The sequence below is a fragment of the Caretta caretta genome, chromosome 2, assembly GCF_965140235.1.
Source record: "Caretta caretta isolate rCarCar2 chromosome 2, rCarCar1.hap1, whole genome shotgun sequence".
Taxonomy (NCBI): domain Eukaryota; kingdom Metazoa; phylum Chordata; order Testudines; family Cheloniidae; genus Caretta; species Caretta caretta.
This window is the reverse complement of record NC_134207.1, coordinates 189,644,644-189,662,727: the sequence shown is the minus strand read 5'-3', so window position 1 is coordinate 189,662,727 and position 18,084 is coordinate 189,644,644. Positions and strand designations below refer to the sequence as shown.

Genomic DNA, 18,084 nt, shown 5'->3' with positions numbered 1-18,084 from the left:
GCAGGCATAACCCAGAACACCTAATCTAAATGACATGCAAGAACTAATGTAAAAAAAGTAGAGCTGCAACAGAATCCATCAGGTACACGCAACCTGCCATGTAAATAAATAACTACACCATATGTTTTGAAAAGATCTGAAAACCCATTTGCTGTAAAGCTCTATTACCTTGTTTCTCTTTACTATATAGGCAAAGACACACTTACTGCATGCTCCACAGGTGAAGCAGCCATCATGGTAGAGATTCCCCATGGCTTGGCAAGCCTGGTTTGCTCCATACACACCTTGGCTGCACTTCACACAGGTTCCTGAAGATAAAATAATGACAAAGAAGAGAGATCAGAGGTAGAATGTATTAAGATGACAAGTGCACATAAAGGAAATAGATGGCTTAGCTGCAGAGGATCTTTACCTGCAACAGAAGCACTGGCTCATTAATATGTGCATCTCGATTAACGAACAGCAGAAGTTAGACACAGTCATCATAGCAGAGGAAGCTAGGCGATTTTAGTATTATACACCTTGCAAACTATTATTAAAGGCTGATGCTATCATCAGATTTGTGGAGTGCACATCACTGTAAATATGTGAAAGACTATCTCAAGACCCAGTTTTCTACACTTATGCCCTTCCCTCCCCACATCCACACTTTCCCAACCACCTCACACACACTATAAAAAAGAAAACTTCAGAAAGTCTTGAAGGTAGTGAAACTTATTTGGTTGTTCAATGACAAATAGCTTTCACTACTTCAGTGTAGAATGTACCTTTTGATTGCCACAATGGCTTAAGGAAACTAGGAAGGATTCCCCTTTAATTGATCAATTTAAATCTTCATCTATTTCAGTTTACTACCGCTGCTGCTGAACACAAAAATCATGAGCCTGCCCACTAATCCAGCCTCTAGACTAAACATCAAATCCGCATTTCTTCCCTTTCCAAGATACCTTCTGAAAGGAAAGTCTCAATGTGAATATTATCTACATATGTATACAATGTATTCCGGGCCAGATTCCCACCCCACAGTTCATTTAAAACAATTCCATCTGGTGGAACAGATGTTTGCTGGTAATAGCAATGAAGTAAGCTAGTGTGGACTTGATTCTCAGAACAGCCTGTGGAATGAACAGCAGCCAGTGCATGCACACACTGATTTATCTTAGGGAGCCAAAACTCTGCCTCTATATGTTGGCTCTGAATAAGATGATCTTGATTATGAAGGCTAGCCTGAGCTGGCACACAAATCCACCCACATCCAGTGTGCTATTACAGAGGACATGTTGAATGAAACTGAATGCTTTGACTGTGAGACTGGTGGGGGCAACCTTTGTAACCAGAAGGACTAGCCTGCGTCCCTGTCTTACGCAGGAGAATACGGGGGAGTAACCCCCACACCCTATTGCTCAGCCAAGTAAGATCAACACAGATCTCCAGATAGGCTCTGTTGCCAAGCAGCACCCCAGCTCTCCAAAACACTCCCCACAGCAAGCAAGGGGTCAAGAACGACGCAGAACCTTGGCTCTGCTCCCTCTCATTGGCAAGAGGAGCTGGCCAGACCAGGGGGAAGATTAAACATCCTTTCAAGGGCTGCAGTAACGTACCCTCTCCCTCCTCCAAGAAGCAAACAAGAGCCAGAGAGGAATATCTCTGAAGCATGATGCCTCTTGGGGTAGTGCGTTTTACGCATTGCCCTTTGGTCAGGCCTGTGCCTCGAGCAGTGGTTCTGAAACTTGTTCCACAACTTGTGCTGGGAAAGCCCCTGGCGGGCCGCGAAGGTTTGTTTGCCCACCATGTCCGCAGGTTCAGCCAATTGCAGCTCCCAGTGGCCGCTGTGCGCTGCTTCCAGCAGCTCCCATTGGCCTGGAAAAGCGAACCACGGCCACTGGGAGCCGTGATCGACTGAACCTGCAGACGCGGCAAGTAAACAAACCGGTCCTGCCCAGCAGGGGCTTTCCCTGCACAAGCGACGGAACAAGTTGGGGAACCACTGGCTTAGAGGGACAATGTAGCCCCACATAAGTAATTTGTAGTTGCGTTTACCTAGCTGTTTACTGAAAAATCAATGTGTTTTATGATTATTGCTCTGTATATAACAGCCTGGGTGTTGCCTGATGCTGGGCAGGCAAATAAAAAAAAGGACAGGGCCTTCCACCAAGGAGTCTACTGTTTAAGGCCCCATGCATGAGCAGTTCCATTGAACATCAATGAGACTATAAAAGTATGGAATTGCAGGAATGAGGCCTTGAATAGACAGAGCACAATAAAAGATGGCAATGGGGGAAGAGGGGAGTGTATAGGAGGAAGAGGAGGGCTATAGCAAGGAACGATTACAAGATGTACTTGAGGTTATGTTAGACCCCTTTTAAAAATTAATATGTTTCAATTTGGGGCAGTGCCCAGTGATAGCTGGACTTGGCCTTGTATCTTCCTTGAAACAGATATTGCCTCACAAGCAATAAAAACCTACAATTAGTCTGCTTTGCCCTCTCCCTGCAGTCACATAGAAAGGGCAGCCTAGACCATGTTTAATGACTGCCTACCACACTTGTCCCGTTTGATTTCCAAATAAATCTTTTTTGATAATGAAAAGAGATTACAATTAAATCCATTTCCATGAGGCAAGTATTACTGAGGCTTCTCTCCTTCCTCAGTCTGAAATGTCCAGAAATTCTGCAACTGAACGGGAATTTTACTCATTACAAATTATTGCTACTTTCCTATGTTCAAAAACAGCACAAGCATAACAGAGGGCTGGGAAGATGCACAGCAAATTACATGTTTTGAGGGGAGGGGCAATCACCCTTATCCATTTCCTTCATGGCTTTTGAATTGGAATATTCCTCGCTGCTCTAATTCTGTATAGAATCCACAATGAAAGGCATGCCGGAAAGCCACTGTCTGACTGAAGAGAAAGGGAAGCTATTGTCTCAAAATAAATACCAAGTGGAGCTAGCTTGTCTGTGCTAAGCATTATCACATGATCACCACAGACCAGTTTTAATGCAGAATCAGGCTCAAATTATCTGAAAAATTAGCAGTCAACATTTTCAACAGGGCCAGCTCTGTTTCCACAATGTTGTAATCTATGTTTACTACACTTACCAGAGGTGGTATAGACCTGGGGTTTATTTCTGCCTCTGCACTGACCTGCTAGGTCAGAGGTGGGCAAACTACGGCCGGCAAGCCACATCCAGCCCATGGGACCATCCTGCTCAGCCCCTGAGCTCCTGGCCCAGGATGCTAGCCCTTGGCCCCTCCCCTGCTGCCACTCGGGCAGCGATCTGGGTAGCGGGGCTGCAAGCTCATGCAGAGCAGCGCGGCAGCGTGTCTGGCTTCGGCTGGGCGGTGCAGTTCCCAGACATGCTGCTCTGAGCAGCATGTAAAGGGGCCAGGGCTGTTGGATAGGGCAGAGGTTTGGTGGGGGGGAATGAAGGGGCCAAGGAGCAGGGCGGGGGGGGGTTAGATAGGGAGTGGAGTCCAGGGGGGCAGTTAGGGGCAGGGGTCCCGGGAGGGGGCAGTCAGGGGACAAGGAGATGGGAGGGTTGGATGGGTCAGGGGTTCTGAGGGGGGCAGGGGGCAGTTGGATAGGGGCAGGAGTCCCATGGGGCCTGTTGGGGGTGGAATGTGGACAGGGGTTGGGACTCAAGGGACGGGGAGCAGGGGGGGTTGGATGGGGGCAGTCAGGGGACAAGGATCAGGGAGGGTTGGATGGGTCAGGAGTTTTGAGGGGGGAAGTTGGATAGGGGCGGGAGTCCCGTGGGGCCTGTTGGGGACGGGAGTGTGGATAGGTCAGGAGTTCTGAGGGGAGTAGTTAGGGGGCAGGAAGTGGGAGGGGGGATAGGGGGCAGAGGCCAGACCGTTTGGGGCCAGATGTGGCCCTCAGGCCAAAAAGTTTGCCCACCCCTGTGCTAGGTGATCATGGGAATGTCACTTCACCTCCCTGTGACTCCTTCCACCCTTTGTCTGTCTGATCTAGTCTGTCTGTAGTCTGTCTGATCTAGTCAGACTGTAAAACTCTCTGAAACAGGTACTGTCTCTTACTATACGTGTGTATAGTGCCTAGCACAGTGAGGTCCAGGCTTCATTTGGGATCGGTAGCACTATTGACATAACTAGGGTGACCAGATAGCAACTGTGAAAAAATGGGACGGGGGTGGGGGGTAATAGGTGCCTATATAAGAAAAAGTCCCAAAAAACGGGACTGTCCCTTTAAAAACAGGACATCTGGTCACCCTAGTCACAACTGATTATATAGCTGATTTAAGGTTTCAAACTAATTTTAAGTGACTGAAAGGTCTGATCCACGTTAGGAACAGTGACTGAAAGGTCTGATCCACGTTAGGAACAAAACTAATCTATCTGCAACAGCGTCCAAAAGGCGTTGTCAACTACGGCTCTGGCAGAACCAGGCTGGCTATGGATTTTTAGCAAACGTTTCTCCCTCTTGCTAACACTGGTAGCAAGTTTTCATCATTCAGTGGTAAAAATGCCTGAGACACGTCTACAGCTACAATTGCACTGTTGCTGAAAAGCAGATACTAGTCTTCCTACTACACAGTATCCCTGAGCACATTACAATGCAGTAGGCGAAAACTCTGAAAATGGTTACAAACACAGTTCCAAGCCCTAGTGTGGTCAGATCCAAAGAGCAGAACTGGAAAGAATCCCATCATAAGACTGAGAAGAACAGAAAGCTATTCTACTTGTCCAAGTGTGGTCTAAACAAACACACCAGCTGGTTATGGATACACACCAACATGCCAGTCACTTGGCAAAACTTGCTGGATTTCTCAAACAGAGAGCAAAGCTATTTTAGATATTTATTACAACATGCATTATCTGAAAGTAAAACAGGGTGGAGAGAGAGAGAATAGCAGATAAGCTAAGTTGTGTAGGCATTTGGGGCATAAAAAGAGGAAAACCTGACCTTTCAAATGCATATATAGTAAGTCAAAGTCTGATACAACCCAACATTTTGTCCTGTCATCTGACATACATAGCTCAAGGCTAATTTGTAAGATTCCCTCTTGCCTAGAACCAAGGATGCTGGAAAGCAGGAAAACTGCAGATTTTTCAGTTTTAAGATCCTTCCATGACAGTTATTGGTCTTTCTGCAGAATCGATACACTTATTTTATTAAAAAAGGTGCCTAACTTTTTTCCTTGTACATGCAAATGTACTTTTTCTCCATTAAACCTCCAGATCATTTCTTCCTCTCCAGAAAGCATCCAGATACGCAATATGAATCAGTAGTAACAACAACTACAATTCAGAGAGGGACAACATCTGTAATTCATCTCACAGGCCAAGTCTCCTGAAAAGTACTAAAATAGTTTGAGCCACATTATGCCCCACCCAGATGGAGCCATCTGTGCTGTGTAATTGCCTTAATTGCTTTACACTTAATGCACCAGGCATGTAGGATAAAAACATACCTTTCTTGCTGCATCACGTGATGGATAGATCTGTGTGAAAGCGACAATGGCCCAATGGAACGTTGGCACACAATACAACACGACAGCTATTTAATTTTCTGCACGGCTGTCCCTCGCCAAATGACAGCAGCCCAAGAAAAGCTACCAAATAAATCTCTGTTCATCTTTAAAGTGCCACCAGCCTCCTCGTTGTTTTTGTGGACACAGACTAACACGGCTACCCCCTCTGATACTCACCATCCAGTTCGTTTCACCAGAGTTGCTGAATTCCAGTCCTAAGCAGTGCTATTTAAATGCTGCCATTATCATGATCAGTGACAACTTATCACACTACAGACCTAAAGGTTCTTTTAAAAACAAACCAAAAAAAACATTGGGCCAAATTCAACTTTGGTGTAATACACTGAAGTCAATGGTATTACTCCAGGGATGGGTGTTCACTTCTATTACTATGCTAAGGTGGTGTTAGCAATGTATATCAGAAAGCCTTTACCTCTCATTTTAACCTGACCCCTTCCAAAGAAAAAAAAAACTACAGAATTAATTATAATTTTTACCTTACACTAGTCAGTCTCTACAGCCCTCCCAGCTCACCCCCTACTGCCATGATGAACCTGCTCTTTCAGGCCTGCTCTACACTAGGACAAACCTATCGCTGATGACAGGAATCTGCAAAATGTATGCTGAGCTACAGCTGATCACAGGTTAATTGCCAGAGGAGAGCAGTACACACAGTGTTCAACTCCATTTCAGAACTGTAGTTATGCCCTGCTCCAAGCAAGTCCTAACTCCAGGGTTTTGTAATGCTGCTGAGTGTGCTTTCTACTGGCCTATACCTACAGTTTAACAGTTATCACCATCAGTTTAGCTACATGTCACTGATACTCACCAGCTGCAACAAGGAAATTTCCTACTATAGATTAGGCCTGAGTAAAAGTAGAGAAATCTTATTCCTCAACTTCAAGCATAAGGCTGAATACTGTATATATGCTTATGTTTCAAAAATGAGTGCCTTAGTAGGATGCCTGTATCTGCATTTGGATGCTCAGACCTGCACATTATTTAGGCAAGCAAGTGCCAACTTGAGCATCTAAAAACACAGGATGAAGACGTTCTATTAAATTATCCACATCTGAAAATCAGGCAACACACCTTTAACCCTGCACAGTGTATTATTAAAATGTACTCTAAGGTATCTCTTTTGTCAGTACTATGACGAGCCTGAAAAATTACACATGTGAAGTGCTAGTAAGTTCACACTCAAGTGCACTGGTAGAATGGTAACCATATTTGGAAAGGGAAAGGACATAAATTGCTGATTTCAGTTTAATTTCTGCTTCTAGGGCAGCTTGCCTCTGATCAACAAAGAAGTCACTGTTCCATTTAGCATCATGTGGAAAGCAACTGCCCCATGTTACATCTGAGGCTCTGAACAACAGGACCTTTGGAGCACAGCTGGGATTGAAAACAAGTCTTGCAAGCTGTGTCCCAACTCTTATACTTAGTTTCCTCATTTTAATTAATCAGAAACGCTGCCACCGGAAACAGCCCAGGCTCACATGTCTAGCAGGTCAGAAGACATCCCAGAGCTGTCAGAAGCAGAATCTGATCCTCTGGTATCATCCAAAATGTCAGTCCCACCCACTAAGTTCAACAATTGGATTTCTGTTTGCCACAAATTTCAAAGTCGAAACAACATTTTCTCCTCCAAATGTTACTACTTCATTTCTAATTCCTTATAATCCCTAATTCGCTAAGAATTCAATGAAATGATGCTGAATTATAGCATTCTGTACGACTGATTGGGGCCTTACACTTTCATCCACCAAAGTCTGTTCAGTTGAAAAGCAATAACACAGTTTTTCAATGAACTTTTGGGACATAGAGTCCAAATCAAAATATTTCACTGCCACATTTAAATCTGTGCCCCCCTGTACTTTCTCAGCAGAAAGCCTTAGCCATAGAGGGGAGAATGTGAGGGTATGATACTTTGGTTCAGACAATAGGCCACATTCTGCCATTTCACCAATACAGCCCCTGATGATGAGGAGACAACATGGGCATGACTCAGGGTAGACTTGGGTGATACAATAAAGACCCTTTACTGGGTCAAAATCTGGAGTTGGCATTTAGCAATTCTGTGGCTCTTATTCCTCTCATTTATTCTCTATAACCCTTGATACCTACATTTGGTTCTGATAACTAATTTCATTCTTCACCAGCAGTTTTAACAGTTATTTAGCTGTTATGTTGCTTCAAGAATTACAGCCATTAATATTAACTAAAGCATGTTTGTGGCCCCTCCTGATAGCTGGCTAGATTTACGTAGAAGCAATTAGTCACATTTGGAAAGAAAAATAAAGTTGTTTTCATTTAAATGTCTCCAATACAGTTTCTGTATGTTCTTTCCCACATATTTGCACCCAACAGCTACAAGTGTCATGGTCTTGCTTTTTGCGTTAACTCTCCCCCACCTTTTTTCTTATGTTGTTCCCATCTCACCCCTATGCTCCATCAATTATGAGTCTTGACTACTGGCTGGCCACTACTGTCTTCTCATTCTCCCTCCTGAAAACCCATTTCTACCATGAGGACCACAAGAACTAAATCAACGACACAACATTATAAAAAACGAAAGGAAGGACACAACTTGCTTCCAAATGGTGTGCACATTCCCCTTCCCAAGTAACTCTAATCTCATTGCTCTAACTCCTGACCTTCCCCATACCCCAATTCTGTTTTGTGGTTGCACATTTCACTGAGCCATGGCTACGTTAGAACGTACTACCATTGCCACCTAGGTTTTTTATAGCACTTTTCATCAGTACATCTCAAAGTGCTTTACAAAGGAGGCCAGTGCCATTATCATTGTTAGCTCTTTGGGGCAGGAGCCTGTGTACTGAGAGGTGCTTGGCAGGCCCTTGCATACTACAAAACAACACTTAATAATAATGCTCCTCAAAGAACCAATTTCCAAAGCGGGATGGAGGCTCATGTGAATAGTGAGTCCTTGGCAAATGTGGCTAAATACCTATTCAGTCACCACTCAATGGTTGGCACAAGTCTGCTAACTGCCCATGCAGATAATTGGGTATGCAAAGAGGAAACAGGTCACTACATGCAATTTTTACACATTACCCATAGTCTGCGCACTTGTGAAAACTTGGTCCAAGGTGTTTAAAGCCCCTAGGCCTGATTCACAGTTATCCTACACCTTGTGGTGTCACTTACCCTTGTGCAAAGTGAGCACAAAATGCTACCATTCTGATTTGGTGGCATTTTACACTCACATTGCACTGGTGTAAAAGACTTCAGCAAGTACAGGGCAGAGTGAATCAGGCTCCATATCTTTTGCAGCCTTTTCCTCACCACCACCACTGCTGATCCTCAGTCACTGCTCTCTCCCCCCCTTTAAAATAGCCATTTTTATTTACAAAGTCTAGTTCAGCTTCCAGGAGAGGGGAGGAGGGCCATATACAGCTTTAATCCTAAAGAGTCATATCCCAGGCAAATATTTATTCACTTGCTTCCTTGCACAGAGATAAGCTTTGTGTTGTCCACAAGTGTACTAATTCATGTTCTGAAATGAGGAATGTTGGAAGAGTTACTGCACGATTCCCCTCTTCCTGCCCCCCTCTCCCCGCACCGCACACATGAAACTTCTTCCAGCATCAGAGCTTTTCTAGCAACCGCCATGCATCTAGCAGGAAGAAATGAACACATTCACACATTTCCACAGGGAAAGCTGCCCTTATCTCCAGCCCATAAAGTATGCATGTAAAACAAATCTCAGAAAATTCTTCTATTTTTACCTGAGGTTCCCACTGCAGCAGCCCTCAAATTACCTTTTCAGCATTTGAAACATTTTGGTGGCAATACCAGCTATCGGATTGCAAGGATTGTGCAGTGAAACACCAAGTTCACTACACAACTGCCCTCTGCTCTGACAACTAATTATACCCATCTGCACATGCCAAGAGTCCAAGTCTCCACTTGGGTAAATGATTCATCTTGAGTTCTAATTTGGTGAAAGGAAAAATCCTCAAACTCAACTACATGATCCACTCTGCTTGCCTGCTACAAAGCATCTCAGTGTTCAGCTTCAAACTAGGATGCCTGGGGCTCTGATAAAATACCAACAGCTTATCAGCTCTACCTTGAGTAGTAATGAGAGGATTTAGACCTTAAAAATCTAAGAATCACTCATAATATGAAAAAACACATTGAGTTTGTTTTAAAATGCTACTGATAACCAGTGTCTTTAAAACACTAAGAGCCAAATTTCCATCTATGGGCACAAGAGGTACACTCATAATGTGTGTGCACAGCTGTTTCACCTGCAAAAACCTGAGTTTGTACATGCAAACTGGGTAACTGCACATACAAATGGACAGTCAGGCACACTTGGCTTAATCATGTTCCATTGAAATCAACAGTAAGAGGTTTATTGGCTTCGATGGTGCATGATCAGGCCTGGAACTGTATGATTTTCATTCAGAATTCTGTGTTCTCTTACAACACAGTGGGCACATTTCTGCAGTCCACCTGCTGTGCTCACACCTGAAAATCTAGCCTTAACTTTAGCCAGTGAGAGAAGATGAGGAAATTTCAAAGGAACCTAAGGAAAAAGTTAGGCACCCCAATACCACAGAAATTCATTTGATTCAGGCACCTAGCTCCCACAGGCTTCCTTGACAACGGCAGTCTAAAACTTTAATAAAATCAAAGTTAACTTCCAGATCTGTGTCACATGGACTCAGGGCTCTTTCTCCACTGTAGCAGAAACAGACCCCTCAAAGTTTTTTATTCCTAACCAAAAGTTGGATAATAGCCTTTGATTTTGACTGTACAGATAGCCCCTCAGTTTCCTTATGTCTTTTTTGAAATACTGCATAATCCATTGCAGTGAAGTCAGCATTTCAGAAAACACTCTTAAAATGAAAAAAGCTCGAGACCCCCAAGCAAGACTCATTTTTCTGACACTGCTTATACGTATGCATTATTGAAAAATCCGGACTTCTTTGATTCTTTCCTTCCTTTCCCATACCATATATGGTTTGAGAAGCCAGAAGTATTTTGTATGGTAATCTGGTAATCTTGTGTTGGCAGATAACTAGACAGTCTGTTACTCCTCAGAGGAATCCTATCTATATTGGATTTAGTCCTTTAAAAAAAAGTTCGCGTTTACCAAAGTTGGTTTTCACACAGTAGTAGATACAAAAATCTCCCTTGTTAGAAGCACAGCTCTTTATTAATAACATCCATTCCTGACACTTGTGTTACGAATAGCATTTCAGATTACCAAACAAGAAAGCATTTTCAGGAACAATCATTTGCACCTGTGTCTCTAGCCAATTTCAATTCCTGGTTCTGAGGTAACAGCAGAGGTGTTGCATTTGAGTTCACAATAATGCAGAGGAATGTTTAAAACAAAACAAACTGTTGCTGTTCTCTTTTTAAATCATTGTTACATAAAAATAATTATTTTTAATACTAAGTTTTGGTAGCTTGAGGAACTGGCTTAGTGAAAAAACAGATCTGTAATACAGTACTTAGAATTCCTCAAGTCAACTCGCTGTATGCAATGTAGTGTAGCCATGTTGGTACCAGGTTATTAGAGAGACAAGGTGGGTGAGGTAATCTCTTTTATTGGACCAACTTCTGTTGGTGAGAGAGACAAGCTTGAGAGCCTCTTGTGTGCCTCAAAAGTTTGTCTCTCTCATCGACAGAAGTTGGTCCAATAAAAGAGACTACCTCACCCTCTTTGTCTCTCTAGAGACAATTCAGTGCTTTATCCCTGAGTAACAAATAGTATACTGAATGCATAAAAGTGAAAATGAGAGAGCAAGACGACGACAGCAATAGTTTACAATACTTCTGCACTGTATCAAGTCTTTCAAAATATTCCAGGAAGTCACCACTAAACCTCCCTTCATAGATCTGGGACTCAAAGCTGCTGCAAATTCTATTTCTTCCCCTAGCATTTCTGCTCCCTAACGCATGTATAGCTTCCTAGTAGGAGTTTGTCACTGGATCCTTCTGGGAATTAAGGAGCCTCCATCTCTTCCCCCTCCCCAGGATCCTGATAAAAATAATTCAGTGGACCCACCATATAGACCTTGCATGTTACCAAAATACCATTACATCACCGCATGCTTCCTGAAAGTTAAAAAGCACATTCCTTGCATTACTGTCAATTTAAAGGCGGTATAAATCTAGTTATCCATTACATGCACCTGCTCTGGCATGCCCCTGCTTCCTACACACACTTTAAAGTATGTATAGCCTAGCTCCTCTGTTCACCCATTCAAAGCAGCGTGAATCCAAAATCCAAGTAGCATCCTCTATTGAAGAGGATCTCACGGCCTTGTCAGTGGACCATTCTATATTCAGAGTAGAGGAATGGTATTTAAAACACTATCCTCAAAAAGCAGCAAAAAGAACACAAGACATTGTAATGTGACACAATAGGCATTTTACTCCATCTGCCCTTTCATTGGACTAAATTTGATTACAACTATACTCTCTATCAGGGGAACATCACATATTGATATTCTGGAATATGCTTTCCATGCAGTTCTCAACTAACCTTTGGGAGAAACAATCTATATGTCCTTCGGATACCAATATTGGCAGCTACCTAGCTTGCAGTCGTTTATTGTGAAGTTCATAGTAATGTTGGCAAGACCAGAGTGCTTAAGTATCATTGGTGTATAGACTGCCCGTGCTGGCACCAGCAATGGTGGCCTTCAAGAAGCAGCAAGAGTAAGCTGAAAGCATGAAATCCTTCCCCTGGTTTGTGTTTGTAAGTCTGCATAGGGATCAAGATGCACAGAGGTGAAAAATGTTACTTCATATTAGGAAGGAGAGTTCAAGCTACTGCTACATTTGGGATGTTCAACCCATGTATATAAGGGCATGTCTACACTACAAACTTAAGTCGACATACAGCTGTGGCAGTAATTATTGTGGTTTTTCATGTCCACACTACCCTCCTTCTGTTGGTGGAGCACATCCTCACCAGCAGCGCTTGCACCGATTTAAGAGGGGCAGCGTGGGGGGCTGAGAGCATGGGCTCTCAGCTCTTGGTGGAGCTCACTGCTCCAAGCCCAGCTGCCGCCCAGGCTCCCAGACGGTTCCAAGCCCAGATGACAGCCAGGCTCAAAGCGGAGACCCGAGAGCCTGGGCAGCAGCCAGGCTCCAGCCCCCACCTAAGTCTCCTGTAAGCTGTGTAGCCACACAGCAGCCTATATAGCACCATGCAGGCACTCAGTAAACCCGCCCGGGAACCTACTGGGGCCAGGGGAGGGGCATCCCTCCCCCAGCTCCCATCTAGCCTGGCCCCCAAACTGCCACAGCAATGGCACCCCTCCCCCCGAGCCTGGGCACAGCCCAGGCTGGTCCCAAGTGTGGAGCTGGGGGAGGGGCACATATCTTGCAGCCCCAGCCCCAGAGCTGCTGCGGTGGGGAGAGGCGCCTCTCCCACCCTGACCCCCAGCCCAGGTGCTGCAGTGGGGAGAGAGAGCTGCAGGGGGCGGGGGATGGCAAGGAGTCCTCTCTCGCCGCCATAGCCCCCGAGCAGCCTCCTGCACCCAAACCCCTCATCCCCACCCCCACCCCAGAGCCCGCATCCCCAGCCGGAGCCCTCACATCCCTGCACCCCAACCCTGTGCCCCAGCCCTGAGCCCCCTCCCACACTCTGAACCCCTCGGCTCCACCCTCACCCCATGAATTTTGTTATGTGCACCAATATGAAGACAATGTGTCACACATCACCTCCATATTGGTGCACATAACAAAATTCATTCCGCACACGGGTGGGAAAAATTAGAGGGAACACTTTCTCCCCCAGCCCCGGAGTGACAGCCTGAGCTGCGATCCTGGTGCGGGGTCCACAGCAGAGAGCTATCAGCCTTTTTTGTCAATTTCACAGCTCCAGTAGGGAGCCCTGAAATTGACAGTTATGAGTGCCACAGCTGATCTAAGGAACAAAGCTCATGCTCAAATAAATTGGTTAGTCTCTAAGGTGCCACAAGTCCTCCTTTTCTTTTTGCGAATACAGACTAACACGGCTGTTACTCTGAAAAGTGTCTACACAGACACCGCATCACTCTACCGCCACCACCATACACCCTACAACTCTCATGGAGGAGGATTTATTGTGTTGGTGTAGTAGGGCACTAACATGAGCGGGAGCAAGGCTATGTCCAGACACTGACATAACTGGGTCGACGTAAACCATCCATCAACTTAACTCTGTAGCGTAGACTAGGCCTAAAACATGTAAGAACAAAAGTTCTGCTGGGCATGATCCTGCGTCTATTGAAGTTAATCACAGAATTCTCATGGACTTCAGTGGAAACAGGATCAGACCCACTCTTTCCAAGAACTGGGTAACCAGACTAAATATCCTCTATCTTGTTAAGCTATGACATGGCTGAGAAAGAGAGAAAATATACTATTAAACTCGCCAACAGGCTATTGGCGCCCCATGTTATCAAATGGACTGAAATCAGCAGAATATTTTAACTACTTATTCAGGTACCCACAGATGTTAAGTTCTTCTTCTCTCTTCACTGCAAAGTACAAGCATACCTTGCAGCACTGGACAACTTGTGGATCTGAGCTGTAGAGTGCAATACATTTATGGCCTGGTTTTCAGATGCGCTCATTCAGGTTGTTAAATACCTGCAAGCCTTAGCCTTGTCCAACTTTTTGATCAATTAAAAAACTAAGTTTTAATTGAAGCTGAATCATAAACAATTTTTAGAAAAGGAGGTAGTCTATTAATATCTTTAAAAGATGTTAAATTGCGAAAAAAAAATTAATTAAGGTACTTCAAAAGTCATAACCCTTCCACCTCACCCTACTTTCATGATTCCCTCCTGAAGTTACTATGGAATCCTTGCTTTAAAACAAGTGAAATGAAAAAATGTTTCATAGTCAAAATAATTTCTAGCCTCTGTAGTGAATGACGCTTAAGTACAAAAATAAACCACTGAACGCCCCCCCCCCCAAAAGCGTTTCCCCTCCCAGTCTCTGAAGTGAACCTTACAGCAGTTAGTACTGTCAGATGCGTTAATATAAACTTACAGATTGCAACTGCAGAAATATATACTTACCAAAGTAGTCAGCCTTGGGACGAGCATCCATCTCTTGCTCCAGACGTTGGGTAAGTGCTTCTAATTTTAATTCAGCTGCAGATGGCCCTTGTTCCTGCTGTGGAAGGAGGGTCTGACAGGGTAATTTTACTTTTGTAGAACTGGAATTTTCCTGGTGTCCTGAGTCATGCTGCAGACTGCTTATGCCCTCTTTAAATGGAGACCTTGGAGCATCAGAAATCATTGGCCCATGTGAAGCTACGCTGATGGAATTCTGCTCAGGACTTATGCCAGAGCCAGGACAATTAAGCCTGTGATTTTGACCATGAACTACGAAATGGGCTGTAGACTTGGGATAAGCACTGGCTTGCTGATAATCTACGCTTGGAGGCAATGGAGTAGGAGCTGAACTAGACGTGGAAGAGCTAGAATTGTCATGGTACCATAATGAGTGGTCATGACTGGTTTTGTGTGGTGTTCCAGAAGCTAGCATCTCACTCTCAGGGTTTGGGCTAAATTGATCAGACAGACCTGAAAATGCTTGTGCAGGCAATGTTGATGGGGCCGAGAATGAGGAAGATCTCTGTTGTGGAAGTACTACTGCTGTCTCATCATCAAACCCTGTAGAAGTGGAAAAGGAGGTCAGAGTATGTGAGAAAGAGGAAGATCTCTGACCAGTTGGGTTTTGGTCATAGCCCCGACTGAGTCTGTTGCTTTCATTCCCATTTTCCTGGCTTCCATATCCACTTTCAGAAGACCTGCAGGAGCTCTGTGACTTCTGATGCTGGTACGGGTGAGGATCAGCTTGGATTTTTGTAGGACTCCTTGGTAGCTGATCACTATGATTAACACTGGATCGTGAACTCCCCAAACCAGATTTTGGGATGGAAAACTTACCAGCATCTCCTCCCCAAGCAGGGACGGCTGTCTGATTCTCATTATAATGATGTCCATGGGGAAGAGAAGGAAAAGATGGCTTTGCAGCGCTGGGATTCACATGGGCAGTTCTGTGGAACCCATGTCCTTCAGAGACCTCAGAATCCCCCAGATTCTCTCTACAGCCATATTCTTTGCTAGCTGTTTTGCCCTCTTGGTATAATTTTGTTCGCTGCCCATCAGGAACAGCTTGTGGATGGTGTGGAAAAGCAAGCTGGTGTGCTGCACACACTGATGCTGTGGCCAGAGGTGGTTTGGCAATATTTTCTCCTGAATGCAATGTACTGGCCCCCACAGCTACTCCATGCACAGGATGGTTTGGAAACTGCTGCTGGACACTGAAACTGGCCCCACCGTTTAGAGAGCCAGAGTCAGCCAACAGTTGCTCTTCTTGCTGCTGCTGCTGTTGTTTCTGGAGATGAATTTTAGCCATTTTAGTGGCAAAAACTCTCCTGGTTTCCTCAAATTCCGGGTTGTTGCCAACAGCTTTGTCCACCCGAAAGAGTCCATCCCTGGAGGCTTCATACATATTGAGATCTTCTATAAATTTACTCGCCTCCAGGCCCAGATCATCATATTTATCCATTTTTGCAACTTCACTAGCGTCCCCCTCCCACGAGGCTAAACTTAATGATGAAAGCTGCAAGCCATCCAGGCCTGTAGGAGCAGTCAGTACTGAATCCACTTTACTTTGTAATCCTCAGCTTCATGCCCGCTCCGTCCTTGACTCAGAAAAAGGTTACAGAAGTTTACCTGCTTTGTAAAAATAATTAAATGTTCTTGTTTGTAGCTCCCGTTAATAACCGGGTCAGCAGCAGCCGTATCTTCTTACCATAAGATGCAAGAAACGCAGCTCAAATTTTTATGGTAGATCGGGCGGGTGGGGGGGCGGAACAGCCCCCTCGAGGAAGCAAGATCTGAAAGGGCTCCAAGCCCAGAGGTGAGGATGACGACTGAGGAGGAGATTTCCCGTTCACCCTGCAATCAGGGCTTACTCAGCCTGAGCCCACTAGCAGGAGAGAGGCTAGAAAAGAAAGAGAGAGCTTGTAAGCGTCTCGTGGAAACAGGCTGCCAACCCCTTCCCCGCCCCCAGCGGGAGGCCCAGTCCCCGGGGGCGCGCGCCGCGCCTGAGGGGCGAGCCAGGGGCAGGTCTCTCACGCCGCGCGGGGCTGGGGGGACCCGCCCAGGCTCCCGGGGAAGCGGGGAGCCGCGGGAGAGCCAGTCCCCGCCCAGAGGCCACGGGGAGGGGCCAGGGTCCTCGCCTGCGGGACCGGGGGAAGCAGGGGCTGTGGCCAGGAGCCCCCGGCACCTCCCGGGGAGGGGGGGAACCTCACGTAGCCCCTTCGCCTGCCCCGGCGAGGCGGCGGCTGCGGAAGTTTCTCCTGCGGGAGGGGCCGGGGGCCGGGCGGACTCACCCGGGCGCTGCTCGGGCTCCCCGGCGGCCGCTCTCCGTGGCTCGGTGCCGCGTCTCTCTGCCCCGCCCGCGTGGCGGCCTCGCCCCCTTCCCGCGGGCGGGGGGCGGAGCCGGGCGAGCCCCGGCTGACGGCGGGTCCCGGGCTGGGGAGGGGGCGGCGGAGCAGCTGCCGCCTCTCGGCGCGGAGCCTGAGCCGCCCCGGCTCGGCCCCGTGCAGCTGGCCCGGCTCCGCCTGTGCCGGTTCCCCCGCCGAGCCGGGACCCACCTGGCCGCTGCTACCTCTCGCTGCGGGCTGCTCCGTGCCCGGGTGAGGGCCCAGCGCTTTGCCCAGGGTCCGCCCGGCTACAGCTGGCGAACGGGGGGGGGGGGGTCGGGGTTTGCTCACAATCACCTCCTCGCACCCGTGGCCCTCAGCGCTGGCCTGATCCGGTGCCAACTCTGGCCCCCACCCTGCGAGTTACCCCGTGTAGACAGACACCCGCGTGGGGCTCCCCCGGGCTTGGTAACTTGGAGGATCAGGACCTCTCCTCCTGCTGCAGAGAATCTCGTCACCCGCAGTCTAGTCACATTCAAAAGCAGTTGTCTTCTCTGCCTCACTGTTAAAGCTGAGCATAAAGTTCTCTTTGCTTTTTGCTTTGCTGTTTGGTGGTGGCAACTCCCCTGAAGAGAGTCGTCATAGTTCAGGTCAATTTATTTTCAAGTCCTTCTGCACTAAACACAAGTCCGGAGTGGTTGGGTTACAAACCCTGCAGTGGAATGTTTTGCTAAAATAAAAGTAGAAGGACCCAGTGGTTGGGAAGAAGCATCGGGTGGGCCCAATCCTGCTAAAATGTGTAACTTTATTCACATGGGAAATTCCACTGACTTCTGAGATGAGTAAAGTTTGTACTTGCATAAGTGTTTGCTGTCTCAGGGTCATAGGCATGATCCAATGCCGGGTTCTGCTTGCACAGATCCAAAGATTGGAGGAGTGGTAAATAATGAAAAGGGTGCAAACAAACAATATAATTTTAATGTGGCTAAATGTAAGTGTCTGTGGCTAGGAACAATGAATGTAGGCCATACTTACACGATGGGGGACTTTATCCTGGAAATCAGTGTCTCTGGAAAAGATTTGGGGGTTGTGGTGTATAATCAGTAGACTATGAGCTCTCATTCTGACACCGTGGGCGGAAAAGCTAATGTGATCCTGGAATGC

The 18,084-nt window shown here is 46.3% G+C and overlaps 1 protein-coding gene across 2 annotated transcripts in view; it reads right to left on the bottom strand.

Annotated features, from left to right (window-relative positions):
• LIMD1 (LIM domain containing 1) overlaps window positions 1–16,970 on the bottom strand; it is a 68,620-nt gene extending 51,650 nt beyond the window's left edge. Inside the window, exons 1-3 of one of the 2 annotated variants that reach the window (XM_048838850.2) lie at window positions 16,888–16,970; window positions 14,558–16,496; window positions 207–308 (exon numbers count right to left, since the gene is read on the bottom strand). In XM_048838850.2, coding sequence (XP_048694807.1) covers window positions 207–308; window positions 14,558–16,058 — 1,603 coding nt within the window. In that variant the 5' untranslated portion in view covers window positions 16,059–16,496; window positions 16,888–16,970. Of the gene's footprint in view, window positions 1–206; window positions 309–14,557; window positions 16,651–16,887 lie in introns of those variants that run through there. The other variant, XM_048838849.2, reaches the window with a different exon arrangement.
• Window positions 16,971–18,084: the final 1,114 nt, after the last annotated feature.